General features: G+C 50.9%; 3 protein-coding genes across 7 annotated transcripts; 1 reads left to right on the forward strand and 2 right to left on the reverse strand.

The window, feature by feature from the left end:
* Window positions 1–5,314: 5,314 nt before the first annotated feature.
* Window positions 5,315–12,055, reverse strand: ATP1B2 (ATPase Na+/K+ transporting subunit beta 2). Of its 2 annotated transcripts, XM_061175073.1 has the most exons (7): window positions 11,355–12,055; window positions 9,434–9,562; window positions 8,619–8,723; window positions 8,304–8,509; window positions 8,010–8,066; window positions 7,129–7,227; window positions 5,315–7,021 (listed from the first exon to the last, which is right to left on the reverse strand). In XM_061175073.1, exons 1-7 carry the CDS (start codon window positions 11,464–11,466, stop codon window positions 6,857–6,859), a joined length of 873 nt encoding a protein of 290 aa, XP_061031056.1. In that variant the 5' UTR covers window positions 11,467–12,055; the 3' UTR covers window positions 5,315–6,856. The 2 variants fall into 2 exon arrangements, with proteins under 2 accessions (XP_061031056.1, XP_061031057.1); XM_061175074.1 differs by lacking the exon at window positions 9,434–9,562.
* A 7,548-nt stretch (window positions 12,056–19,603) lies between these two features.
* On the reverse strand, window positions 19,604–24,522 carry SHBG (sex hormone binding globulin). 3 transcript variants are annotated; one of them, XM_061175404.1, is made up of 8 exons: window positions 24,453–24,522; window positions 23,613–23,704; window positions 22,294–22,483; window positions 21,277–21,438; window positions 20,882–21,041; window positions 20,629–20,765; window positions 20,020–20,227; window positions 19,604–19,766 (listed from the first exon to the last, which is right to left on the reverse strand). In XM_061175404.1, exons 2-8 carry the CDS (start codon window positions 23,639–23,641, stop codon window positions 19,618–19,620), a joined length of 1,035 nt encoding a protein of 344 aa, XP_061031387.1. In that variant the 5' UTR covers window positions 23,642–23,704; window positions 24,453–24,522; the 3' UTR covers window positions 19,604–19,617. The 3 variants fall into 3 exon arrangements, with proteins under 3 accessions (XP_061031387.1, XP_061031385.1, XP_061031388.1); XM_061175402.1 differs by lacking the exon at window positions 24,453–24,522 and adding an exon at window positions 23,870–24,002; XM_061175405.1 differs by lacking the exons at window positions 23,613–23,704; window positions 24,453–24,522 and having other exon boundaries at window positions 21,277–21,384; window positions 22,332–22,430.
* Window positions 24,523–25,082: 560 nt separating this feature from the next.
* SAT2 (spermidine/spermine N1-acetyltransferase family member 2) lies at window positions 25,083–26,716 on the forward strand. 2 transcript variants are annotated; one of them, XM_061175496.1, is made up of 7 exons: window positions 25,083–25,383; window positions 25,554–25,605; window positions 25,742–25,825; window positions 25,925–26,026; window positions 26,169–26,209; window positions 26,343–26,454; window positions 26,539–26,716. In XM_061175496.1, the coding sequence occupies exons 1-7, from the start codon at window positions 25,318–25,320 to the stop codon at window positions 26,586–26,588; spliced, it is 507 nt and encodes a 168-aa protein (XP_061031479.1). In that variant the 5' UTR covers window positions 25,083–25,317; the 3' UTR covers window positions 26,589–26,716. The 2 variants fall into 2 exon arrangements, with proteins under 2 accessions (XP_061031479.1, XP_061031478.1); XM_061175495.1 differs by having other exon boundaries at window positions 26,343–26,716.
* Window positions 26,717–27,011: the final 295 nt, after the last annotated feature.

A 27,011-nucleotide genomic window follows, 5' to 3' on the forward strand; every position in this document is an offset into this window, starting at 1 on the left:
TGCCAAACACTTCCCAGGAGACCCAGAACCACCTCTTTTAGAGATCTTTAACTTTGCCATCTCTCCCCACTAGCCGTGCCCTTGGCAAACCAGAGCACTTGAAACTCATTCCATCGTCTCACTCCTGTAGACAGGTCACCTTGACGCTCTCTTTCTGACCAGTGTCCGGCACCCCCCTATGCTCAACATTTCTCTCGAGTGTGTCCTTAGCTCTGTTTTTATTTCTGCTGTACTCCTTCAGAAAGCAGATCCATTCTGGCTCTGCCAATCCCTTTGTGAGCTGATAGATTACTGGTCTGAGAATTATTAGTCCTGGGTTTTCAGGCCAGCTCTACTAAGCTGTGTGACCTCCAATGAGTCCCTGACCTCTCTGGTCCCACTTGCTCACTTCCCTCTGGTTGTGTTCATTCCTCTGACAATCTAGCCAGCAGATGTTCATTGATTGTTGCCTTACTCTGTGCCCAGGACTGTTCTAGGCTGTGGGGGCCTGTGGCAGACGTGGCCCCTGCCCTCAGGCTCAGAGAGCCCAAGTCCTGTCCCACTAAGGTTTGGAATAATTTTAAAAACTTACCTCCTTGACTTCAGGAACACAGGGGTCCCCAAATCTATTAACACCCAGCAGAAGTTGTATAATGAGGAAAATGTCAAGCCATAAATGCTTTCACTATTTAAAAAAAGAAAAGAAAAAGAAAGGAAACTAGCATGCATGCATCCTAAAAATTAAAGATATAACTTATTGGCAGAGAAAGCAATCTTGGTTGAAAGGACAAATTCAAAAGCAGGGCTTTAAAAAAAAAATACGCTTTATTTTATTTTATTATTATTTTTTTAATTCAAGGGCAAATTTTATTTATTTATTTATTTATGGCTGTGTTGGGTCTTCGTTTTTTTTTTTTTTCTGTGCGAGGGCTTTCTCTAGTTGTGGCAAGCGGGGGCCACTCTTCATCGCGATGCGCGGGCCTCTCACTATCGCGGCCTCTCTTGTTGCGGAGCACAGGCTCCAGACGCGCAGGCTCAGTAATTGTGGCTCACGGGCCCAGCTGCTCCGCAGCATGTGGGATCTTCCCAGACCAGGGCTCGAACCCGTGTCCCCTGCATTGGCAGGCAGATTCTCAACCACTGCGCCACCAGGGAAGCCCAAAATACACTTTAAAAGAAAAGAAAAACTCAAGAGCTTGACTGAGGAAAAAAAAAGTGAGGGCCAATTGATAATATTATTTAAGCTATTCCAGACCATAGGAAGAGTGGAATCTCCAATTCATGTAAAATTATTGTGGTTTCATTAATAGTAAAACCTGATCAAGATACTAAAAAACTAGAAGCCAAATTAATTTATAGAGATACAAAATCTCTAAATAGTATCAGAATACATTGATGAATCAAAAGAGTATTAACACTATAACCAAGTAGGGCTTATTCCAGGAGCATAAAGTTGGTTTAACAGAGAATCTATCAACATTATTCATTACATTAACAAATTAAGGAAGAAAAATATGATCATATCAACAGATGCTGAAAGGAATTTGATTAAATTTCAGCAGCCACTCCTTTAAAAAAAAAAAAAAACTCAATTAAAATAGTAATGGAGCGGGATTCCCTGGTGGCACAGTGGTTGAGAATCCGCCTGCCAATGCAGGGGACACAGGTTCGAGCCCTGGTCCGGGAAGATCCTACATGCCGCGGAGCAACTAAGCCCATGCGCCACAACTATTGAGCCTGTGCTCTAGAGCCCGTGAGCCACAACTACTGAGCCCGCGTGCTGCAACAACTGAAGCCTGCGCGCCTAGAGCCCATGCTCCGCAACAAAAGAAGCCACCACAATGAGAAGCCCGCGCACCACAACAAAGAGTAGCCCCCACTCTCCACAACTAGAGAAAGCCCATGCGCAGCAACAAAGACCCAACACAGCCAAAAAAATAAATTAAATAAATAAATTTGTATTTTAAAGTAGTAATGGAGGGACTTCCCTGGTGGCGCAGTGGTTAAGAATCCGCCTGCCAATGCAGGGGACACAGGTTCGAGCCCTGGTCTGGGAAGATCCCACATGCCGCAGAGCAACTAAGCCCATGCACCACAACTACTGAGCCTGCGCTCTAGAGCCTGTGAGCCACAACTACTGAAGCCCATGCACCTAGAGCCCGTGCTCCGCAACAAGAGAAGCCACCGCAATGAGAAGCCCGCGCACTGCAACAAAGAGTGGCCGCCACTCACCACAACTAGAGAAAGCCCACGCGCAGCAACGAAGACCCAACGCAGCCAAAAATTTAGATAAATTAAAAAATAATAATAAAAAAAAATTTTTTTAATAAAAGCAGTGGGAGTCCGTTAAATGGTATTAAGCAGAATGTGACACGATCTGTTTTATGTTTAAAAAAAAAATAGTAATGGAATACTGGTATTATCCTAATGGTTAAAGACTAAGATAATTCAAACTTAAATTATGAACTATATAGGAATGCCCACTAATAATGGTTTTAGAACACTCAAGAGGATTAAAAACAAAACAAAACAAAACAAAACATTGGTTAAAAAAGTAAATCTCTTTGCCTTTTTGATCATATGATCATGTACCTAAAAACTAACTTCTTAGTTAATAATAGATGATGTAATTAAGAAAATCCAATAAGGCAAATGGATAGTAGATAGAAAAAAAATTTTTATCTTCTTGCAAAAGCATTGAGGAAAAAAGAATGAAAAATATTCCATTCAAAATAATAACAGGGCTTCCCTGGTGGCGCAGTGGTTGAGAATCTGCCTGCTAATGCAGGGGACACGGGTTCGAGCCCTGGTCTGGGAAGATCCCACATGCCGCGGAGCAACTGGGCCCGTGAGCCACAGCTACTGAGCCTGCGCGTCTGGAGCCTGTGCTCCGCAACAAGAGAGGCCACGATAGTGAGAGGCCCGCGCACCGTGATGAAGAGTGGCCCCCGCTTGCCACAACTAGAGAAAGCCCTCGCACAGAAACGAAGACACAACACAGCCAAACAAATAAACAAACAAATAAATAAATAAAATTTATAATAATAATAATAATAATAAAAGTGGGACTTCCCTGGTGGCACAGTGTTTAAGCATCCGCCTGCCAATGCAGGGGACAGGGGTTCGATCCCTGGTCCCGGAAGATCCCACATGCCATGGAGCAACTAAGCCCATGTGCCACAACTATTGAGCCTGCGCTCTAGAGCCTGTGAGCCACAACTACTGAGCCCATGTGCCACAACTACTGAAGTCTGTGCACCTGGAGCCCGTGCTCTGCAACAAGAGAAGCCACTGCAATGAGAAGCCTGCGCACCACAACAAAGAGTAGACCCGCTCAATGCAACTAGAGAAAGCCTGCGCACAGCAACGAAGACCCAACACAACCAAAAATAAATAAATAAATAAATTTATTTATTTTTATAAAAAATTATAGAGAAGAATAAGTGCCCCAAAATAGCCAATAGTTGTTTTTAAAAAAGAATGGGTGGAGCCTTACTTGCCTTGCTAGATATCAGAAAACATACTATAAAACTACTGGAATTAGATCAGTATGGCTTGGTGTATGGAGTGGTAGACAAGCCAGTAATGAAGTAGAAGTAGATCTCAGCATACAGCAAAATGTATTATACAGCCGAAGTTGACATTTCAATTCAATGGGGGTAAATTAAGGATTTTTTTTAAATGAAGCTGACACAACTAAAAAGTAAAATTAAACCAGACTCCTCATTCACACCACACACAAAAAGAAACAAAAATAGACCAAATATGGGAATTCCTTGTGGTCCAGTGGTTAGGACTCCGTGCTTCCACCACAGGGGGCCCGGGTTTGATCCCTGGTTAGGGAAGATCCCGCAAGCCGAGAGGCACGGCCATAAATAAATAAATAAAGTCAGTTTAACTTTTTAAAAAATAGACCAAATGAATTAAGATGAATGTAAAAATTGAAATGAAATAAAATCCTGTCAAAAAAATTTACAAAACAAGAGTATACACTACTGACTGGAAACCCAGAAACCGCAAAAGAACAACTAAAGCATATTTGACTATATGAAAAACTAACCAGGAATTCCCTGGCGGTCCAGTGGTTAGGACTTCACGCTTACACTGCCGAGGGCCTGAGTTCAATCCCTGCTCGGGAGAACTAAGATCCCACAAGCCAGGAGATGTGGCCAAAAAAAAAAAAAAAGGAAAAGAAACCACTTTTAACAGTAAAAGAAACCACAAACTCAAGAGGCAAACAATCGATTGGGGGAAATTCTACAATGCATAAAACAGTTTATATCTACAACTGTCAAGGAGCTCTAACAAATTAACAAGGGAAGAATGACCCAATAGAAAAAAATATTATGCAGCCATTTAAAAAGATGAATTAGAGCTCTACCAGGCCAGGTGAAATTGAGTGAACACAGTGAGATGCACAAAATTGTGTATAATGTGATCTAATTTTGGTGTAACAATGACCAAAACCCAGCAATCCCTCTGTGTGTGTGTCTGTGTGTGTGTACTATGCATTCATGATAAAACTGTGTATATATGTGTATGCATAAGTAATGAAATTATTTTTCAAGGCACATATTGAGGAACTCATTGCAAACAAAAACAAATAAGCCCCAAGAAAATAAAAAATTAGCTCTAAAGCCATCCACAAATACCACAATCAACACTGTGGTATAGACTCATCCATCCTTTTTTTCTATGCTTGTGTGTGTACTCTTTTTACGCACAAAACTGGGCTCCTACGGTTCATATTGTTTTGAGAACTGTTTCTTCTGATCAATTTTCCTCATCTGTCTCCAGGCATTTGCTGATGCTAGTCTCTCCCCCCAAAACCACCACATCCTTTAAGCCCTTCGAAGCCCCCACAGGGAGTTGGTGACCACTCTGAATTTTGTCCTCACCAGCTTCCTCCCCTTCCTGGAAATACATTTAGGTCTACCTGGTTTGAGAGTTTCTCGTGTGCTCCTCCCCTCTCCTGTTAAACTGGGGAGTTCCTTGGGGGCAGGAACACTGCCTCTTTCATAACTGTGTCTTCCTGGTGCCTAGAACGCACATAGTAGGCACTTTATAAGTATTGCTGTAGGAAAGGATGTAGGCTTCTTGCCTGTCTTGTATTGAGTGATCTCAAGATAGTATACGTGATGGAGCAATCTAGGAGGTTGGACACTGGATGGAAGAGATCAAAGCTGGGGAGGGGCTCCCCCAGGGTTGGGTAACTCCCAGGTCACCCAAATCCACCCCCCACCCCCTTCCCAGGGCTCTTCCAAATGCTCAGAAAGGAACAACCTGCACACAGGGCTCCCTGTATGATATATATTTATATATATAATTGCTCTCATTTTATTGTACTTTATCCTCTTTTTACAGTAGATCTGACACAGGCATTAAATAACTGCAGAGAAAGACCACTGGGGTGAGGGGAGTGCAGGAAAACATGGGGACCCAAAGGGAAGAGACTCAGATCCAGCGAGAGAGAAACAGGGGAGAGTCCATCTGTGGGTGGGGTGTGGAAGCTGCAGCATCAAAAAAAAGTAAGTCAGAGGTGAGGAAGTGAAGGACGTGGGAAAAGAAAGAGTTAAAATGCCTCTATAACTCAAGATCACAGGCAGTCCCTCATTTAACATTCTGTGGGCACTATGGGGTTGTTTAAGAAGGCAAAGGGGTCTGAAGGAGACGGAGCCAAGAAATTCAGAGCCTTAGAGGGAGGAGGTATTTGCAATTTTCAGGCTGGCATGCAGAGAAAAGGGAAGGAGTTAGTGATTAGTTGATAACTTGCTAAGAGAAGCCAGAGAGAGAATGGTGGGGGCATATCTGGGCCCAGGGGAAGGAGGTGGAATAGTCCCATAGCCAGCTGATGTTTCCAAGGTGGCCACTGGGGACCTAGCCAAAATGGCTGCCCCTCCCCCAGGGCGCCTGGGAAGTGGAACTTGCAGGATATTCTGGGAAAGCGAACAGGGGGAAGGGAGCCATCGGCAAAAACAAAGTGGACATTCAGCCTAGGTCAACCCCGCCCCTCTGAGTGCCTAGCTGGGTGACAGGAGGCGCTAGGAAGAGAATTTTCAAGAACCAACATGGACTTCTCCTTCAGACCCTCATTCCCAGCTCACGTAGTCAACGTGGGGTGAGAAGCCAGATGTGCCAGGAAAGAGGGAAAAGGCCACAGAGCCACCCGGTCCTCAATTACAAACGGTCCCCCTTTCAGTGGAGGGAATGGGGATGGAGAAGTGGGGAAAGACCGGCCAGAGGAGCCAGACAAGTCAAAAGCCACTGAGACAGCGACTGTTGTAGACAGGCAGAAGGTGTGGGAGACAGAGGAAGGTGACAGCAGCTGAGCTGGAATGGAGGGATAGAGGGCCACACTGGTGACCACTCTAACGTACAGAAATACTAAATCCCTATGCTGTGCACCTGGAACTAACGTAGTGTTGTAAGTCAATTCTTCAATTTAAAAAACAGAATTCAGCGCCACCTTAGTGTCTGGAAGTAAGGGGTGAAATGAGATGTGTGTGTAGGTGGGTGGGTGGGCATTTTCTATAGCTCTCAGGGGATAAGAGGGCAGGACAGGTGGGTAGCTGTGAGGACACCCCACTCACAGCTACACCACGACTAGAAAGGCTCCCAACTCCTCTGTGACCGTCTTGGGGTCCCATCTCCCTGTCTCTGACTGAGCTAGGGTGGGAAGAAGATAGTGGAAAATGTGCGTAGCCAGGCAATCACGACAGACATCAGGTCGGGTTCAGAAGTAAAGGAAAAGGGACTCAGACAAGCCAGAGCTCTGTTATAAAAAATACCTTTGGGGTGGGTGAGGGAGGGATCAGGCAGGGTCAGGGATATTCCAGAAGCATCCGTAGGAAAGAGGTGGGGGCTGGAGGAAGGGGCCTCAGGTTTTGTTGATGCGCAGTTTGAAGGCCACGCGCCCAGCAAACTTGTCGCGCTCGTCGTCAGTGGCGATGTTGGCAGCGTTGACGCGGCACTCCACGTTCACCTCCACGTTGGGGGTCACATTCAGGAACTTCACGGCCACCAGGGGCTGCGTGTAGTTCACCTGGGCCAGAGGAGGAGAGCGAGGCTCCAGGCCCGCGGCAACTCAGCCTCCTCCCCAGGGCCCCGCTCCCCTGCAGGAGCCAGCACCCGGCCTCCCACGGGACTTACGTGGAACTTCTTGCCGTAGTAGGGGAAGTACATGAGGTCGATGTTGCCATTCGCAGGGAACATGACGAAGTTGCCGAGATTCTCAGCATCTTCATCTCGCTGTGGGGGGCGCAGGAGGGTGGGGGAGAGCATGTGAGGGAACCCAGACGCTCGCCAGACTTCCCTTTGTTCCTCCTTCACCCCCAAATTATTCTGTCTCATATCCGTATCCCTTGAGCGCGGAGGCTGGTGCGTTTGCGCGTGCGCAGGAGCGGGTGTCCCGTCTCTTCCATCAGACTGGGAAGGCCTCCAGGGCGCTAATGAGCCTGAAGCCTCCTACTGCCCTCCCACCCCAAATTCTTACCCCATCCTCAGGAATCGGTTTCTGGAGCGGAGCCAAGAGAGAACAGATAAATGAGTAAGGACTCAGTAGGAAACAAGGAGGGGGATGAATGAAGAGGGGCAGGAAGTTCCTAGAGAGGACAGAGGTGGGGGGAGCAGGGTTCCAAGGACAACTTAGTGGTGGCAGGTGGTGCTTACAGATCAGCAGCTACCAGATACCTAAGAAGAATTGAGGGATAGGAGAGACATGGGATGGAGAGCAGAAGACATGGTCAGGGAATAGAGGAGAACATGGAAGGATTAGGGAGAGAAGCCAGAAGCAGGGGTTTGGGTGGAGTCAGGAAAGGGGTGTCTATCCACACAAAAGAGCAGACTTCTGCATCCTAGAGAGAAGCAAGACGGGTGGCAGCCCCTTGGAGTTTGAGCCATACTGGAGCCCACTCTTACCCCCTTGTCCCTAGAGTGATGGAGCCTCTGGGAGCAAAGAAGATAGGGAGAGATGAGTGAATGACATGGAAACAATGAAGGACAAACAGGTGCACAAGGCCCAACAAACTCACCTTCCCCACACAGGTAACATTCATGCTCTGGTTTGCTCCTGCGTAGAAGTTGATGACCTGGAGCGAGGAGAGAGAGTGGTGAGGGTTAAAGAAAGAAGTTGTCAAAGACACAAGTATCCAGCCTTCCAACCACGATCTCAGCCTCCAATGGCCCCATCTCTCTTGTTCTCTCAGCCACTCAAACATCTAAAGATCTCCCAAAGCCCAAGAGCCCCAGCAAAAGAAAGCAACTGCCCGCAGATGGTAGCCCCAGCTCCCTCCTCCGTTCCCCCTGGGAACTAAGGCCATGAGTACCCGGTTCATCTTGATGAAGACACAGGGCTGTCCCGTGCTGTAACCATAGTGGGTGGGGTCCCCAATGCCAGAGCAGTCGCCCAGCTGGGTCCGGTTGAACTGGCAGGCACGTTTTGGGTAGTTGAGAACTCCGTTATCTGGTTGTTCGTAATAGCGCCCAGGGAGGCAGACATCATTCTTTTGGGCTTGGATGGAGTCATTGTAAGCTACGGAAGGGGGGTGGGGGGAGAGTCACAGGCCTCATGTTCTGCTCCCAGGGTCCCCAGTCCCCTGCCCCGAGGTCCTGCACAGCCACATCACCAGCCCCATACTCACACTCCAGGAACTTGTTGAGCTTCTGAACATGCTGGTCCCAGCTTTCAGTGTCACTGACATTGACAATGACATCAAGGTTCTCAGTCTTAGGGCGAATCATCAAGCCTAATCAACAAAGGCGAGAGTGAGGGGTATATATACGATGAGGGACCACACACAGAGGGAAAAAGATGGACATAGGGAACACCAGGGTGAGGGACAGGTGAAGATCCGAGATCGTCTTCCCGGGAGGGAGATCTCCTGTGAACATCTGCCACCTCCCCAGATCACAGAGCCCTCAGGTGTGGGAAATGGGAAGGCAGACTTCAAGAAGAACTCTCCAGGGCTTCCCTGGTGGCGCAGTGGTTAAGAATCCGCCTGCCAATGCAGGGGACACGGGTTTGAGCCCTGGTCCGGGAAGCTCCCACATGCTGCAGAGCAACTAAGCCCGTGCGCCACAACTACCAAGCCTGCGCTCTAGAGCCTGCGAGCCACAACTACTGAGCCCGTGTGCCACAACTACTGAAGCCCACACGCCTAGAGCCCGTGCTCCACAACAAGAGAAGCCACCGCAATGAGAAGCCCGCACACCACAATGAAGAGTAGCCCCCACTCGCCGCAACTAGAGAAAGCCTGCGTGGGCAATGAAGACTCAACGCAGCCAAAAATAAAATAAATAAGTAATTAAAAAAAAAGAACTCCCCAGCACATGGTGACTGGATCATCAGAACCAAACCTCTGGGAAGAGCTGACAGTTCTCAGCCTGTGAGTTCCTTTTGGATAGCTGGGGGCACGAGAGCAGTTAGGGTGGCTGGTGGGGGAGCCTCATCACTCACCCGGTGTGGCCAGTCGGTCCTGGTACTTGGGGGTATGGTCAGAGACCGTCTGCAGCATCACCCACATGGTGAGGGTGAACATGGCGGTGAGGAAGCCATAGAAGACGAGGTAGAAGAGGAGGATAAAGGCTAAGGAGGAGGAAACAGGGTCAGCAGGTTCCAGGTCTCCCTCGATGACCTGACCTATCCCCACACACCCCTCTCCCACTCAGAGGTTCTGCACAGGAATGGATCGCAGAGCCTTGGGAAGCCTTCCCCTGGAAGCAAAAGGAGACAAGCTGAAAAACGGCAGTTGTGTCTGGCTTCCAGCCATGACTCCCAGCCCTTCCTGGTCCCACAGCACAGTGAAGCCCGACCTTGTGGAGGCCACAAGAGACCTAAACTCTTGTTGCTGGCACAACTCATAGTATAGGCCACAGTCATTTTGCCACAAATTACGTTCTCAACTTCTCAACCTTCGTGGCCCTGAAAAGGCACAACATCTGATACCACTGTATCGGTACTCATGCTTGAAGCTGTCTAGCACGATGACTTTCAAGATGGCATTGGCCCCAATTCACAGCCAAACTCTTATCCCATCCCTCAGGGTGTGGACGCCCACACTCAAACAGCAAAATCTCTCTCTCAGAGCCCCACAAACGCCAAACCTTGAATGAGGCTCCTGCCAAGCTACAAAGTCTCTCAGAGACAGCTGTCCAGAACCTTCAACAGTCCCCCTACCCCCCAATTCCCACACAGCACCCAGGGCAGAGGCAGGAGTAAACGTAGACCTCCAATAGCCTTTCAGGCATAGAGCTGGTCCTTGGTGGATGTGACACGTCACTCCATCACTCCTCAGCCTAGTGTGAGTACCTGCTCTTTCCACCAGCCCTGACCCCCAGGCCTTCCATCTCAGAAGACACTTCACTCAGGAAGCCTTCTCAGATTCTCCCAAGCACTCGTGGATCCATCCCTCCAGTCCCAGGGAGTGGACTTCAAGTTTCCTGCGGCAAGGACTGCATCGGACCCACCTCAAGTGCCCCAAGTGGCTGGGCTAATGGGGACAGCATTCAATTAGTGTGGATGAACTGTAAGCTGTGTCGCACAATGTCTCCTGTGCTTCGACTCCCCAGCTTGAAAATCCCTTTTGGAAGAATTCCACCCCTCACTGGCACCTATGCCCAGCACGGGACCCTCACCCAGACGCAACTCCCTCCACGCCTCCCCAGTGGCGCCAAGGTATGGGTGGGGAAGGAGCCAAGCCACGCAAGCCCACAGACACACTGGGCCGGATGATGTACATGTCTCACCACTAGTGACCACTCCCTCCGCCTGCGACATCTGAGCCGAACACCCAGCCCCGAAAACCTCCCAATGTCACCCCGGCGCAACAGCCCCCCGCCCGCCAAGCAGTCACAGAAGGCTCCAAAACACCCGGTAGTAGGACACAGACAACTTCCGCTGTGAAGAACCCCCTCCAACACACACCCCACCTCTCCAAGACCCGCCCGCTCATGAACGTTCCCAGGGTCCAAGGGGTGGGCTCGAGCTAAAAATAGACGGGCCTGGCTAGCTAGTGAGAGTCAGAGGGAGGGAAGGGTCTCTCTTCTGGGGAAGGGGGGCGACTGTGCCGAGCTGACCGACCCCCGACAGCGAGCGCGAGCGCCGCGGCGCGGACACGCGCTCAGAGCCCGCGACCCCCCGAGCGAGGGGGCTCCGCGGGGGGCGGGAAGGCGGCAGTGACCTACTTTCTCCGCCTCCGCAGCGGCCAGCCAGGGAGATTAGACCGGCGATTCGGCGCCCTCCCAGCCCAGAGCCCGGCAGGGGGGCCGGACGCCGGGGACCCGGGAAGGGAGCTGGGGCTGCGCCGGCGGGACCTCGTGTCCCCGGGGCGTCGCCCGGCGGACCCCCCCCCACCCCTCGCGCGGCCGGCCCCGCATACCCCAGCTGGTCCCGGTGCGGCCCATGAACTGGTGCGTCCTCGGGTTCCACACGAACTCCTTCCACTCCTCAACCACCTGCCCGCAGCTCTTCTTCTCTTTCTGAATGACCATCTTGACGGCTGGGGGCGAGTCCCGCGCGGGGCGGGGGGCTACGGAGAAGCCGGGGTGCGGCGCGTGAAGCCCCCTCACGCACCAGAACGCGCGGGAAGCAAAGGCAGCGGGGGCGAGGGAGAGCCCCCCCCCTCAGATATGCAGCTGCTGCAAATTCCGGGGCGCAGGGCCACACGTTGCGGGGTGCTGGCGGCGCGGCGTAGAATGCACAGAACCTAGGCCCCCCCCACTGCAATGAAAAGGGGGGTTGTCCGAGCAGGGGAGGATAAAAAGGGGAAGGGGTGCGAACGCAGCTTCACCCCCCAAACCTCCCAGAAGCAAAACGAAAAGGGATGCAAAAATAGACGGCTGCAAAACCCGAGAGAAGCGCATAAAAAATCGGGGTGCAAAGAGGCAGGGAGAGGTGGGGGAGGGGGCCGCCCCGAAATCCGAGATGCAAAGAGGCTGTGGAGGGGGGTGGTGACCGTTCAAGGCTCTTCTGCCGAGCGGAGACCGCCGCACCAGCGGTGGCTCGGCTGCGGGGGTGGGGTGGGGTGGGGACGCGCAGTTGGGGGGGACAGGCAGGGATAGGGGTCCCCCGGGCGGAGGCTCCGCTCTTCAGCAGTGCGGGGTCGGCAGCCGCGGCGCGCAGTCTATATACTCCGCGGCTCCGTGGGTGCCCGCCCCCTTCCCACCCCCCCAGAGGCCCCGCCTCCTCGCTGCTGGCCTGGGCGACTTCATGCATACGCAAATTTGGAGAAAGGAATTGGGCCCGCCCCCCTGACGCCTCTTCAGGACCTAGAGGTCTCTCCCTTACCCCCACCCCAGGTACTGGACTAGATCTGGGTGGGTGGAGAGGATAGAGGGCGTGTCCGGGCGGAGTAGAGGGAAAGATAACCCCCGGGAGACACAGAAGACAGAGAGGAAAGCAGATATATGCTGAGATGGGGGCCCCAGGCAGGGAGTTAGAAAGAGACTAAGATCCAGGAGACAGGGCAGAATGTGAGACGAATAGAGAAGGAGCCAGAGATGAAGAAAAACAGATCGAAGAGACCAGCTGAGGTACTACACCAGCCGGGCTGGAAGCTAGAACAGGCCTCAAAGAGATCAATAGAGGCCACCACAGGAGAGGAAGTCCCCTTATGGGAGCTGCTACCAATCCCCCCGACACCTCCTTCTCCAGTCCCACTGCCGCTTCTCCCACCACCTGGTTCTCCCCAAGCCTGGGGGCTTCCCTGCCTTCCCACCACATCCCTCATGAAACCCTTCCAGGGACTCCCCTGGTGGTGCAGTGGTTAAGACTCCGCGCTTCCAATGCAGGGGGCCCTGGTTCCATCCCTGGTCAGGGAACTAGATCCCCCGTGCATGCCGCAACTAAGGAGCCCGCCTGCTACAACGAAAACCTGACGCGACCAAGTAAATATTAGGGGGACAAAAAAGCCCTTCCAACACCGCATTCCCAGCCCCCAATACTGCCCTGAGACCCCAGCCCTGGAGCCCCATCTGCTTAGGTGTTCTGCCTCCTCCCACCCCCATGTCTGAACTCCCCTTCTCATTTGCCCATTTGGGTCAACAGACATTTATTGAGCACCTACTAGAGACCTTGTGCAACCCAGCGCTGGGGAGGTAAAGTCGCGGTTCTCACAGGGCTCCAGAGACCCACAGTCTAGTAGGGAGGTACATGGGCCTCCAAAGACCTCCTGTTAAGAATCATTATCTGGCGCACCGCGATGAAGAGTGCCCCCGCTTGCCACAACTAGAGAAAGTCCTCGCACAGAAACGAAGACCCAACACAGCCATAAAAAAAAAAAAAAAAGAAAAAACAGAATCATTATCTGGGACTTCCTTGGTGGCGCAGTGGTTAAGAATCCGCCTGCCAATGCAGGGGACACAGGTTTGAGCCCTGGTCCGGGAAGATCCCACATGTCTCGGAGCAACTAAGCCCGTGCTCACAACTACTGAGCCTGCGCTCTAGGGCCCGCAAGCCACAACTACTGAGCCCGTGTGCCACAACTACTGAAGCCCACCCGCCTAGAGCCCATGCTCCACAACAAGAGAAACCACCGCAATAAGAAGCCCGCGCACCGCAACGAAGAGTACCCCCTGCTCTCCGCAACTAGAGAAAGCCCGCATGCAGCAATGAAGACCCAATGTAGCCAAAAATAAATAAATAAATTTATTTTTAAAAATGTTATTTTCTTTTTTAAAAATATTTATTTATTTAGGCTGTGTCAGCTCTTAGTTGTGGCGTGCAGGCTCTCTGGTTGTGGCGTGCGGGCTCCGGAGCACGCAGGCTCAGTAGTTGTGGTGCGTGGGCTTAGTTGCCCCACGGCATGTGGGATGTTAGTTCCCCGACCAGGGATCGAACCCGAGTCCCCTGAATTGGAAGGCGGATTCTTAACCCCTGGACTACCAGGGAAGTCCCCAAAATGTTATTTTCTTTATCTAGAATAACATTAAATAAATTTAAAATACCATGAAAAGTCGAGAGAAGAACCATGGAAGAAAGGAAAATATTTTATACTTTAGTACCCGAACAGCACTTTTTTCCTGCTTTTTGAACAAGGGATTCCACATTTTCATATTGCACTGGGTCCCACAAATTATGCAGCTGGTCTTACTTCAGTCCCTTCTGCAGCAGACTCTGGATTAATTTTCTCAAAATACAGTTTTTGTTTTGTTGTTTTTTGTTTTGTTTTGTTTTGTTTTTTAAAGTAAGCGGTACCTTATTTTATTTTATTTTTTTAATTTATTTATTTTTGGCTGTGTTGGGTCTTCGTTTCTGTGCGAGGGCTTTCTCTAGTTGCGGCAAGCGGGGGCCACTCTTCATCGCGGTGTGCGGGCCTCTCACTGTCGCGGCCTCTCTTGTTGCGGAGCACAGGCTCCAGACGCGCAGGCTCAGTAGTTGTGGCTCACGGGCCTAGTTGCTCCGCGGCATGTGGGATCCTCCCAGACCAGGGCTCGAACCCGTGTCCCCTGCATTGGCAGGCAGATTCTCAACCACTGCACCACCAGGGAAGCCCCTCAAAATATAGTTTTAATTAGGCCACCCCTCAGCTCAAAGGTCTTCGGTGGCTTCCTGTGACCCTGCAGGATGCAGTCCTGATTCTTCAGTCTAACCTTCAGGGTACTCCATATCTAGACCCAGTCTGTATCCCCAACCTCCTTTGCCACTAGGCCCCAACTAGTCCTCTGCTGGAGCTGAGCTGGCCACTCCTGGGACAGGCTGTGCTTACTCCTGACTTTACACCTTTGTCCATTTCATTTCCGCATCCTGGAAGACCCTTCAGAGTCCAGCCCCGACTCCCATTCATTCATTCAATGTGTACCTAATGAGCATTTGCTTAGAGCCAGGCACTATTCTGGTCCCTGTGCTCCTGGGACTCCCATTCCAATAAACAATAAAAACAAACAAATTAAATAATGTTAATATTATGCAGAAAAAAATAAAACAGGGTGATGTGCCAGAGTGCCTGCATGGGCATGGATGGCCTTACTGAGGAGATAATTTTTAATTGCCGCAAGTAACCCAAAGGAGCCATAGCGACATGTAGGGGAAGAGCTTTCCAGGTGGAGGGAAGGGTGAGTGCAAAGGCTGGGCTTGAATGAGGGACAGCAAGATCGGTACAGCAAGAGATCTGAGAGGTAGGCAGAGGCCAAATCGTACAGGTCCTTGTACGCCAAAGGGAGTAGTTTGGATTTTAATCCAACCATCACAGAAACAATTCTAGGATTTTTCTGTGGGTTTTTTGTTGTTGTTTGTTTGGCAGCATTGTGCAGCACATGAGATCTTAGTTTCCCGACCAGGGATCGAACCCATGCCCCCTGCAGTAGAAGCACAGAGTCTTAACCACTGGACCGCCAGGGAAGTCTTAATTCTACGGTTTTAAGCAAGGGATCGACATGATTAAATTTAATGAAAATCACCATGGCTGCCGTGTGAGAGTGGACCATGGGAAGCGAGGAGACCAGGTAGCAGGGCTTTGCAGCAGTCCGGGTGGGAGATATGGATGGCCTGGACCAGGGCAGCAGCTTTGCAGATGGAGACAAGAGGATGGGTTCAGAATCTATTTAGGAAGTAGAATGATGACCATGGCTAGTGCCTAGGTTTTTGTCTTGAGCAACTGGGCTGAAAACTCTTGTATTTTATCTTTTCAGCTAGACTGTAAGCTCTTTCAGAGCAAGGCTTTCTATATATCCTCCATACCCAAGCAACCCACAGAGCTACCGAAGATAATGCCTGGTTGCTGAATTGGGCTTAAACATGGAATGGCTCCTTCTACGAGAAACCTCAGGGAAGCAACTTGCCTTTTCCTTCTTCAGTTAAGGAGCACAGAAATGGGCCAGTCTCGATCTGGAGAGATGAGGCCTGGATCTTACCCTCAACACACACAGCCTGACAAACACAGGCCTGCAGATGGCCTCCAGACTGTTGGTTCAGTCTCTGCCCTGTACCCCAGGCTCACTTGGAAAAGAAAGAATGAATGTCTTCTGTACCTTTAGGGCAGTTCTGGGGTAAGGCTGAGATAGTGTTGCTGCCTTCCATGCCTTCTCCTAAAGGTGAGGTCAGCATGAGGAGGGTTGGGGGTAGGGAGGAAAGAACACGCTACTCCATGCAGCATTGGTGTTCACAGGGAAACAAGCTGAGGAAGGAGTGAGGGGGCAAAGAGCCATTACAAACCTCCAACCTCTTTCCGGAACCCAGCCCTCCCTCCAGCATCTCCAGAAAGGAGGAAGGGAATAAGAGCTCCCACATCCCCTCTCCCATACCCAGAGCCTGTCTTAGGTCTGTGCCCAATGACTCCCTTCCCCATACCAACCAAATCCCAGGGACTCAGCTGTTTGGGTTCCCAGCAAGATGGGTCTTTGTAGAGACAAGGACAAGGAAAGAAGAGAGCTCCAAAACACAGATATGGGGGCGGGGGGAGGAAAAGTAGGGGGTTATTATTTAATGGGTACAGACTTTCAGTTTTACAAGATGAAGAGTTGTGGAGATGGATGGTGGTGATACTTGCACAACATTGTGAAGCTTAATGCCACTGAACTGGACACTTAAAAATGGTTAAGATGGTAAAAGACTGAGGAAAACTGACTGTCTTGAATTTACTATTGTAGCACCTCTCCTTTCTTGCAATTTATCATGGTCTGTGTAATGGCCTAGAGTGTCTTTATTTTATGTGATGAAGGTATGTGTGATTTTATGAAGGTATATATTTGTATTCTGTAACCGTTAAAAGACTTAGCCTGACTTTAAACCATGCCACCTGGAACGAATGTATAAATGTTTTTTATCTGTCGGCTTTTCATTTCATCCATGTATTCAATATATCTTGATTAAATCGTAAATTCCTCAAAAAATTGGTTAAGATGATAAATTTTATGTTATGTGTATTTTACCACAATTTAAAAAAAAGGAAAGAAACACAGATGTTCCTCCGCTGACTAGATCAAGCCCCAACTCCTCAGCAGGACATACAAGGCCTCTCACCCCGTGGCCCAAGGAGCCTTCCCAGTCTGCCCTCATTCCATCTCAGCCTGCCCCCAGTTCAGCCACATCACACACCCTTCCTTATCTTCCATACCCGGCAGGCTCAGACTTATATTTCAAGAACTATGCAGGAGGCTAATGATATCAACAAGAGCAACATCTCTCATACAGAGAGCACTTTCTATATGCCAAGCACTGCGCTACACATCTGACTTACATGATTCCACCAAACCCTCCCGGCAACCCTGAGTAGGGTGACTTGCCCATTTTGTAGATGGGGAACCTGAAAGGTAAAGAGGTTTAGTCATTTGTTCAAGTTCCTGGCACTTCCTAAGAGATCCCTATTAAATCATTTTACATATCTATCTCTCTCCCCAGACCCCTGTTCTCCAGGGCCAGGACCAAGTCTTATTCATTTCTGGAGTCCCTATGGAGTACCTAACACAGTGTTTGGCATACTATCAGGGTCCAATAAATGTTAGTTGAAAGAAAGAAAGAGGGAGAGAGAGAGAGCGAGAGAGAAGGAAGGAGGGAAGGGAAGAGAGGTAACACACAGGGTGGAGTGAGTGGGTAGACCAGGCTTGGAGCCTACAGCATATGCTGTCAAGCTCCAGAATGGTTTTTAGGGGTGTGGGAGAGGCAGGGGACACTGGGCTGGTATTGTAGGTGCCCTTGGTGGGAGCCTGGCAGAGTCTGTGTAAAAGCAGAGTGAGTCTTAATGAAAGAGTGTAGACAGCTCTGGATGGTAATCAGGAATCTTGGAATCTAGGGCAGGCTGGAGAAAGAGAGGCTGGGAGCACAGTGTCCTGGACAGGACGGGGTAGAGGGAGGAGAGAAAAGCTAGCCCTTGGGAGATTCCTCAGGGACACAAGGCCAGGAAGTTGCCACTCAGAACAACCCCCTTGGTGGGGACCAGGTGTGTTCAAGCCCTTGAGCCTCTCTCCCCACTGGATTGCTCATACCCGAGACCCCCACAGGACTGGTTTCTTTTCAGGTTTCTATTCAGGTCTCTGCTCAAATGACACTGCCTCAGAGAGGGCTTCCCTGACCACCCGGCTAATGCTGCCCCTCCCCTACCACCCTTGATTCTACTACAGGATTTTATTCCCTTTATAGAGACAACCACTATCTGAAATGACCTTGCTTATTTATTTTTGTTTATGGACTATCTGGCTGTCTCCTCTCTTATACTGTGAACTTCATAAGCGCAGGGATTATGTCTATCCTTTTCATCAATGCATTCTCAGTGTCTAGAACAGTGCCTGGTACACAGTAGGTGCTCAGTAAATATCAGTTGAATGAACTTATTCAAGTGGCCCAGGCTGACCCTGAACATTGCCCAGGGACCAGAGTTGAATTTGGGCTCTCTGGACATGCTGAGGACTCTCCTGCAAAACACTCTGACGGGAAGGAGGCAGCTATAGACTTGCAAACTTGAGATTGTGAGGGTCCAAGGAGGGGCCTAGGATGTGTCTTCCAACCCAGAGACTCTCTGGGGTCATTTAGGTCCTGGCTAATCCTTGTAGAAGGGGGACAGCAGGTCCAAAGAGTGACTCACCCTGTTGCCTGGGTTACTGGTAGGAAAATCCTTGTAACCTAGGAAGCTGGGACACTGGGATCCCCATGGGGTCTGGAGATGGGGGATGGGCATGAAGTTTCCCAGGGAGCTGGGGGCTGAGGCAGGAGGGTACCCCAGGGAGGAGATGGGGCACCAGGATTCTCCAGAGGTCTGGGGGCTGAGGGCTGGGTCACTATATATTCTTTGAGGGCAGAGATATTCCCGACTCTGTCTGTTCTTTCCAGCTGGGACCAGCACAAGCCAGTTCCTGTTTAATGGAGTAAAGACAAATTCGTCTGGGAACGCAGTTAGTAGGCCGAGATGAGGAGAGATAGAGGCAGCCTTCTCCCTCTGCTCTCCCCCCCCCCCCCCCGCCCTTTTCTTTCTCCCTGCTGCCTCTACCCCTTTTCCCAAAGGGCTCCATCTCTCTATGACCCACTCACGCCCCCTGCTGCTCCTTTCTTGGATAGCAGTGGCCTGTCTAAAGGACAACAAAATCTCATCTCTTTCCTTCCCTCCTGATTTCTGGGGACCAGCCTCAGAGGGACAAAGCTAAAGCCCCAAGGCAGCAGCTGCTGGGGAAGGAGGTGGGCTCCTGGCTCCCAGGAAGTGACTCGCATCTGGGGTGTGTGCGTCTGTGGGTGCTGTTGCTGGGATCTCAGCCTAAGAAGTCACCACTTCCTCAGGAAGCCCTCCTTGATCCCCAGCCTAGGTCAAGGCCACTGGCCTTCAAGCTTTCTCAGTTCCCTGACTGTTCCTTTATGGTGCATATCAGAGTTTCCAATTATCCACTCACTTGTTAGTCTTTGATGGATGCCTGCCTCTCCCGGGGGACCACAGGCACCGAGAGGGCAGGAAGCAGGGTTAGTTTTTTGTTTTGTTTTGTTTGGCCGCAATGTGTGGCATGCAGGATCTCAGTTCCCCGACCAGGGATCGAATCCAGGCCCCCTGCATTGGGAGCTCGGAGTCTTAACCACTGGCACTAGGGAAGTCCCGAAGCAGGGTTAGTTTTGTTCATCATTGCAACCCGATGCTCAGCACAGTGCCTGGTACATTGCAGATGCACAGTAAATATTTGTTAAATAAATGAATGAGTGACATTCAAAGGAGGTTCTTAGGTGGGGATTTAATGGGTAGTGTCAGTGCCATTGCCTGGGCTCTGGGGGCAGCTGTGAGTCCAGATGTCCTGGCTTCTGCTCAGGGCCCGGTCCATGTCCAGCCTCTGGCCTTGTGCCCAAAGGCCATCCAAGCAAAAGGATGCAGAAGAGGCCTCTCCTAGAGGGAGGTAGTATGGAGGAGGCATTAGGGTGGCTGGGGTCCAGAAGCTCCTCCCCACTTTTCCAGTCCTCTAACCTAAATTTTTTAAAGCACTTCCTCCCACTGTCCCCTTATCCTCTCTCTTCTTGTGGCCTTCTCCTCTTCCCTCGCAGAAATTTCCTTCCCCTAAAAATGCATCCCTTCCCACCTCTTCCCTTCCCCTTAGCTGTTTCCCATGGTGTGCTGAGAAACTTCAACATCACTTTCTTACCTGGCAAAGCCCCCAGGAAGAGACGCCCCTGCGTCTGGGCCCAGAGGTTGAGGAGGGAGCCAGGGCCCATTGGAGGCAGAGCAAGGATCTCCTTCTTTGTCCCCTGGCTCAAAACCACCCTGGACACAGTCAGCTTCAGCTGAAGAGTGATCCCCAAGACGAGGGGCAGATCCAGCCCTGGCCCTGACACAGAAGACAGCACCACTTCCTGCAGAGTGTGTGGGAAGGGACATAAGTGGGGGAGGAAAGAATGAACTGCATCTGCTCTGTGTGGCCCCACCCCTGGCTGCCTTAATTCCATCTCTTAGCCGTGCAGTCTATCTACTGGCCATTCCCACCACCTCCATCCTGCCTTAACTCTCCTGGCTTGGCCCTCTATAAAACCACACCCTCCCCAAGTAAATATATAATCTAACTAAAAGTCACTGTTTGCTGTGGGCAGCTTTAATATGTGTCTCTGCCCGCCCACCCCAACCCTTAAACCATCGTAATATTGACATTTTATTTTATTTTGATTTCTTTATTTTTTCGTAATATTGACATTTTAGAGTCCCCTTTTCTCCCACTCCTCCCAGGTTCCACTGAATACGGGCAGCATCCCCCTCTTACTTGATCTTGGAGTTGGAGGCTGAGCCAAGAAGGGTTTTCTGGGGTCCCAAGGGCAAGGAGGTGGCCTGAGCCTGCTGCTAGCTGGAGTCCCAGGTCCAAGGAGAAAGCCCAGGGCTCTCCATGAGGCCGGGGAATGTCTGGGGGGAGAAATGATCCTCCTGAGGTCTGAAGGCTGGGGATTCATGGAGGGAAGGGGCTAGTGCTGGAGGGAAATGGACACAGAGCTGGCCATGGAGGGCAAAATAACCTTTACCTTGGAAACTGAATTCTGCACCAGTCCCTGGCGGGAAGAATATCCCAGGTTGAGACTGTACAGCACAGCTTCTGAGACTAGTGGGGACAGATGCTGAGGTCCGGGCCTGCTGGTCCAGCCAGTCATCCCGGCGCAGGCAGCCGTCCAGGGCAGGGACCAGCTGGAGCCCGTGGGGGGAAGGGAAGATGCGGGGGATGCTGGAATCAGGATATCTGAGCCCCAGTCCCAGACTCCCACCCTGTTTATTCCCCTCCAAGACGCAAGCACTTGGCCTCCCCCGTGCAGCTCTCACCCCATCCCCCCTCCTTGAAGTGTGGACTTAGACCCCCACAGCCATCCAGCCAGCAATGCTTTACGAGCTTTGGTCATGGTTCCTGCCCCTGCGACGCAGTTACCGGCAACCGGAGTTTGGAGGCAGGGAAGAGCAGCCCCCCCAGAGCAATCCTCATGATGGGCTGGGGTTTGTTCGCCAGTGGCCCAGAGACCTGCCTCAGGTGCAGCACCTCCTCCGCATCCACCCCCAGCATCACAGAATCCCCATGGATCTTCACTTCCATCTGCAAGAAGAAAAAGAGAAGAAGAATCAGAGGTTCCTGGGGCCTGCCTCCACTACTTTCTTCAGAGGCAGTCTAGAAAATGCCATACTGAAGATGGCGGAGTAGAAGGACTTGAGCTCACCTCCTCTCACGAAGACACCAAAATCACAACTAACTGCTGAACAACCATCTACGAAAAAAGACTTGAACCTACCAGAGGCAGTCTAGTACGGCAGAAAGAACATGTACTTGAAGAGTCAGCTGGCATCCCCAGCTCACTCTGGACTTGTCACTTACATACTAACTAAGCCTCAGAACTCCCTTCTGAAAAAATGGGGACAAGAATAGCAACTTCTGGGACTTCCTTGGTGGTCTAGTGGTTAAGACTCTGCGATTCCGGGACTTCCCTGGTGGTGCAGTGGTTCAGAATCCGCCTGCCAATGCAGGGGACACGGGTTCGATCCCTGGTCCGGGAAGATCCCACATGTCTCGGAGAAACTAAGCCCGTGCGCCACAACTACTGAGCCTGCGTTCTAGAGCCCGTGCTCCACAACAAGAGAAGCCACCGCAATGAGAAGCCTGCGCACCGCAACAAAGACCCAATGCAGCCAAAAAAATAAATAAAATTATATTAAAAAAAAAAAAAAAGACTCTGCGCTTCCACTGTTGGGGGGCATGGGTTTGATCCCTGGTCAGGGAAATAAGATCCTGCATGCCAAGAGGTATGGCCAAAAAAAAAAAAAAAAAGCAATTTCATGGGGCTTTTGTGTGGATTCAATGAGATGACAATGGTAAAGGGATGCCCAATAACTTGGTTCCATTCCCTTCCTCAGACCAGCTCAAGACACCCCTCCCTCAGGACCAGATCTGGCTTACCTGGTGCCACCTCCCATCGTCCAGCCGGGGTCCAGCGCCCACTGTAAGTTGGGCCCAGTGATTATGAAGCTGGATCTCAGGTCTGCCATCCCGAAGTCCCAGCACAAACCAGTCATCCTCTGGGTTGGTATCACCATAAAAAATCACTCCCTCTGGATCCCAGGTCCGAAACTCAAAGGAGGAGGAGGTTCTGGAAGGACACAGAAGGAAAGACTGTGTATGGGGTGTGCTCTTTGAGCATAGACGTGAGGTTGAGGGAGGTGGAGTTCAGGGAGAGAGAAGGACAGGGAGACAGGGAAAAGAGAGGGGCTGGTGCACTGTTTATAATAGCTAAGACGGAAGCAACCTAAAGGTCCATCGATAGATGAATGGATAAAGAATATGTGGTACATATATGCAATGGAATATTACTCCGCCATGAAAAAGAATGAAACAAGGACTTCCCTGGTGGTCCAGTGGTTACGACTCTGAGCTCCCACTGCAGGGGGCCTGGGTTCAATCCCTGGTCAGGGAACTAGATCCCACATGCGGCAACTAAAGATCCTGAATGCCGCAACGAAGATTCCATATGCTGCAAATAAGACCCGGCACAGCCAAATAAATAAATACTTAAGAATGAAACGATGCCATCTGCAGCAACATGGATGGACCTAGAGATTATCATACTAAGTGAAGTAAATCAGACAAAGACAAAATACCATATGCTATCACTTACAAGTGGAATTTAAAAACTGATACAAATGAACTTATTTGCAAAACAGAAACAGACTCACAGACATAAAAAACAAACTCATGGCTACCAAAGGGGAAGGTGGGGAGGGATAAACTGGGAGTTTGGATTAACAGATACAAAGTACTATATATAAAATAGATAAGCAACCTCTGTTGCTTATTCCTTGAAATGTGCCAGCTTATATTTTATCATCTTTTTTTTTTTAATCACATCTTACTACCAAGTATAATCTCTGCTTTTTGCTTCTGTTTTAGGAGCAATGACCTCAATAAAGAATATTTTTGGAAAAAAAAAAAAAAGATAAGCAACAAGGTCCTACTGTATAGCACAGGAAACTATATTCAATATCTTGTAATAAACCATAATGCAAAAGAACCTGTAAAAGAATATATATATATATAACATGTATCATAAATACATATATATATAAAATTCAATCACTTTGCTGTACCCCAGAAACTAATGCAACATTGTAAATCAACTATACTTCAATTAAATAAAGAAAAAAAAAAAAAAAAGAGAGAGAAGCTGATGGAGAGAGGGTGAGGTCAGGGGACTAGGTCAAAGAATTAGGTCAACCCCATACTTTATGATCTTGGTGAGGTTAAAGGTCATGATGGTTACAGGTTCTTGTCCAGGGCCATTGCTGAGGTGCAGAGCAGGCCGGTCCTGAGTCCTCTGCCAGAGAGAAAAATAAACAAGCTGAAATGAGACGTGCCAGAGACAGACAGGAGGGAGAAGCACTGCTACAAGGCCAGAGGAGGAAAGGAAGGAAGACAGCAGAGCTAAAGTGTAGCTCACTTAAACACACACAGGGCTTAGCGCCCTGTCCTGCTCCTGCACCTGTCTGGGGAGAGTATGTCTCACGGTCCGTCCTTCGTGGCTGGGAGGCAGCAGTAGTAGCAGCAGCAGCGGCAGCCCATGCCATGTGGCCGGTGGACCTCCGCTCTCCATAATCAGCCGCGGTCCTCTCTGCGCCTCAGACAACTCTGAGGAGAATGCGTGGGGGCAGGCAGCGTCGCACATGGTTGGTGGAGGGTTAAAGGTTGCCCCGGGGGAAGAAGGGGGGCAGGAGACAGGGCCACTGACCCTACGGCCCCTCTGAGGACAAATGCAGTGAGGGACAGAGTTCCTCCACTACCCTCCACCACTGCTGAGAAAGTTTCTGAGCTGGGAGAGGACACCTCACTTCCCCTCTCCTTCTAGAGCCTGACCTGGGTCCTCCAAGCCTTCTGCCCACCTGCGGAGGCTGCCTTGAAGGCAAACATGAGATCTAGAAACAGCCATGCCCGGATCCCCAGGTAGCATCCTCCGTAAGGCCTAGAGCTGAGACATGGAATCCCAAATACTAGCTGGGTGACTGTGGGCAAGTCACCCCACCTGTGTGCTTTAGTGTCCTTGTCTGCAAAATGTGAAAAATACTTACTTTCCGGAGTTACTGTGAATGAGGATGAATCGAGATGATACAGGCACAGTGCCTGGTATCTGCTCTGAGCGCCTCCCTCAGTATTTTCCCAGGCCTCTGAGGCTTGCTGCATAGGGAGGTGTTGTCTCTGAGTGTGATTCAGTGGATACTAAGAGTCCTGGTCCCTCCCCTCCATTATCTTCTCTTAGCCGTCTACTACAAGGCCTAACCATTTACCAGTAGAAATTCATCACCCTCTCCCTGACCCATCTTAAAATACAAATGCCCCCAAGAGAAGTAACACTTTGAGCGAGTAGGCAAGAGCTGGAGGTCTTGGGGCTCACCCCGAGTCTGGGTGGGCTGGAATGGGTGAGTTGGGGTGAAGGGTAGAGCAGGTAATCACTGCACACTTCAGTTAAAGAAGGAGGTATCTTTTGAGCCGTGGGGTTTCTCCAGCGGAGGCTGGAACACCCAGATAACAACAACGAGGAAGCCTCGGCAGTCCAGCCTTGACCCCTGCGGGGAGTGCGGTCAAGAGACCCGGCCATAGGGGCAGAGCTGGCGGGGGGGGGGGGGGGGGGGGGGGGCGCGGGGCGGGGGGCGGGGACATGCCTGCTCTGCAAGCTGATTGGCTGGCAGGTGCGCGCTGGCGGGGCCCGAAATTAGGGGCTACCAGGCCGTGAGGACCGCTAGTCCCACCACTCTCTCGGCCCCGCGGCAGCCGGAATCGGGCTTCTGCTTCCCAGCCCGCGGCGCCCCCACCACTCCCCCGGCTTTCCGGGATCCGAATTTGGAGGCTCCTTAAAGGGTCCCCGTTGCTCTTCGCCCGGTCCTGCAGAACGGAAGTGGGGATCCTGGACTTCGGTCCCAGACGGTGGAGATCGGGATGGCTTCCGTGCTGATCCGAGAAGCCAAGGAGGGAGACTGTGGAAATATCCTGAGGCTGATTCGGGTGAGGGCTGCGGGCCGGAAACCGGGGTCCCAGAGGGGGTCAGAGCGGCGCTGCTGGAGTGGGGGCGGGAAGGAGGAGGTGAAAGCAGAGGGAGGAGCACGCCGGGGGCTCCTGCTCTGGGAGCAGCGAGGCCCTCCTGCCTTAATCTAGCCTCTGTCCGCACGCTGTAGGAACTCGCTGAGTACGAGAAACTCTCAGACCAGGTGAAGATCAGTGAAGAAGGTACGGACCCAACACCTGAGTCCTGACGGAGGCTGGGGTGGAAGTGACGGATGGGTTCCCCAGGCAGTAACTCCAGACTGGGCACACACCCAGGCCTTCTTTCTCCATCTCTTTGTCACAACTCCGGTCTCTGCAGCCCTGAGAGAAGATGGCTTTGGAGAGAATCCTTTCTATCACTGTTTGGTAGCAGAGATTCTTCCTGTCCCCGGGGAGCCACAGGGTAAGAGCACCCCTATCTCAGAGGTGCCTTCTCCAGTCAGCCTCAAAGGTCTCTCCCCCAGGTGCCCAGCGGCCTGACCCTTCTTTTTTTCTCTCTCAGGGCCCTGTGTGGTGGGCTATGGGCTATACTACTTCATCTACAGCACATGGAAGGGACGAAACATTTATCTGGAAGACATCTACGTGAAGCCAGAGTATCGGGGTACTGGGCAGAGGCCGGGCTGGGAGAAAAGCAACCCATAGACTGGACCACCATCCCTTGCCTCTTAATCCTAGCCTATGGTCTTTTCTGATCCCCTTCAACTCAGACAATCCCTCTTTTTGCCTTTTTCTCCCCACATCAGGTCAGGGAATTGGCTCCGAAATAATCAAAAAAGTGGCTGAGGTGAGGAGAGGGATGGAGCTACAAGCTGGGCCCTGGCAAAGCAGAGCTGTATGGGAGGCACCTGGGTTGAATGGAGGGCGAGAAAGTCTTTTCCTTTTTGACCCAGGAAAGTGAGTGGTGTCTTCTCCCACAGGTGGCCCTGGATAAGGGCTGCTCCCAGTTCCGCCTGGCAGTCCTAGACTGGAACAAGGGGGCTATGGACTTGTATAAGGCCCTAGGAGCCCAAGATCTGACGGAAGCTGAAGGTTGGCACTGCTTTCGCTTTGAAGGAGAGGCGATGAGGGAGTTGGCAGGAAAGTGACGCCATCCCTTGGGGATCTCCATTTCAGCTTCTTCATCCCCACCAGCTCAAGCAGTCCTCAGAGACTGTCTCCACTGACCAAGGCCTCCCGGAAGGAAGGGAAGGAGGGTTGGAGGTGAATATTCCCAGATGGAAAGAACAGAGGTGAGGAAGAGGCAAGCCTTCCCACCTCCTTGTTAAGGGTGAAAAATAAATGAGAATTCCCATGTGTTGATGTGGTGTTGGGTGGAGGAATTGAGGATGTGACAAGCTTCAGCTATTACGACCCTTCCTCAGTGTTTTCTGGTCAGTGGATATTGCTCCTGGGGATAAAAGTGGGCCTAAGATGACTTTCACCCACAATGGACCAGAGTATTAGCTCTGGCCTCTAGCATATATATCAGGCTTGTTGGTCAGGTTTGGGACCCAGACAAAGGCCTCCAGTGTCTGGACTGGGCTCTGTGGAATCCGAGACTGAAGCAGGCCCACCGACTCAACAGATGGAACAGGCTGCCACCTGGT

Source organism: Eubalaena glacialis, chromosome 19 (genome assembly GCF_028564815.1).
Source record: "Eubalaena glacialis isolate mEubGla1 chromosome 19, mEubGla1.1.hap2.+ XY, whole genome shotgun sequence".
Classification (NCBI taxonomy): domain Eukaryota; kingdom Metazoa; phylum Chordata; class Mammalia; order Artiodactyla; family Balaenidae; genus Eubalaena; species Eubalaena glacialis.

What these genes read in the sequence shown, in the direction of transcription:
- SHBG (XM_061175402.1), bottom strand. Translation starts at nt 23,980, where the DNA reads ATGGAGAGCGGAGGTCCACCGGCCACATGGCATGGGCTGCCGCTGCTG. An exon ending in ACGATGGGAGGTGGCACCAG is followed by an intron (nt 21,439 to 22,293) that starts GTAAGCCAGATC and finishes TTCTTCTTGCAG; the next exon opens with ATGGAAGTGAAGATCCATGG. An exon ending in CTTCCTGGGGGCTTTGCCAG is followed by an intron (nt 19,767 to 20,019) that starts GTAAGAAAGTGA and finishes ACCTCCCTCTAG; the next exon opens with GAGAGGCCTCTTCTGCATCC.
- ATP1B2 (XM_061175073.1), bottom strand. Translation starts at nt 11,466, where the DNA reads ATGGTCATTCAGAAAGAGAAGAAGAGCTGCGGGCAGGTGGTTGAGGAG. An exon ending in CCGCACCGGGACCAGCTGGG is followed by an intron (nt 9,563 to 11,354) that starts GTATGCGGGGCC and finishes CCTCCTCCTTAG; the next exon opens with CCTTTATCCTCCTCTTCTAC. An exon ending in TCTTCATCAAGATGAACCGG is followed by an intron (nt 8,067 to 8,303) that starts GTACTCATGGCC and finishes TCCTCGCTCCAG; the next exon opens with GTCATCAACTTCTACGCAGG.
- SAT2 (XM_061175495.1), top strand. Translation starts at nt 25,318, where the DNA reads ATGGCTTCCGTGCTGATCCGAGAAGCCAAGGAGGGAGACTGTGGAAAT. An exon ending in GGTGAAGATCAGTGAAGAAG is followed by an intron (nt 25,606 to 25,741) that starts GTACGGACCCAA and finishes CGGTCTCTGCAG; the next exon opens with CCCTGAGAGAAGATGGCTTT. An exon ending in TAATCAAAAAAGTGGCTGAG is followed by an intron (nt 26,210 to 26,342) that starts GTGAGGAGAGGG and finishes CTTCTCCCACAG; the next exon opens with GTGGCCCTGGATAAGGGCTG.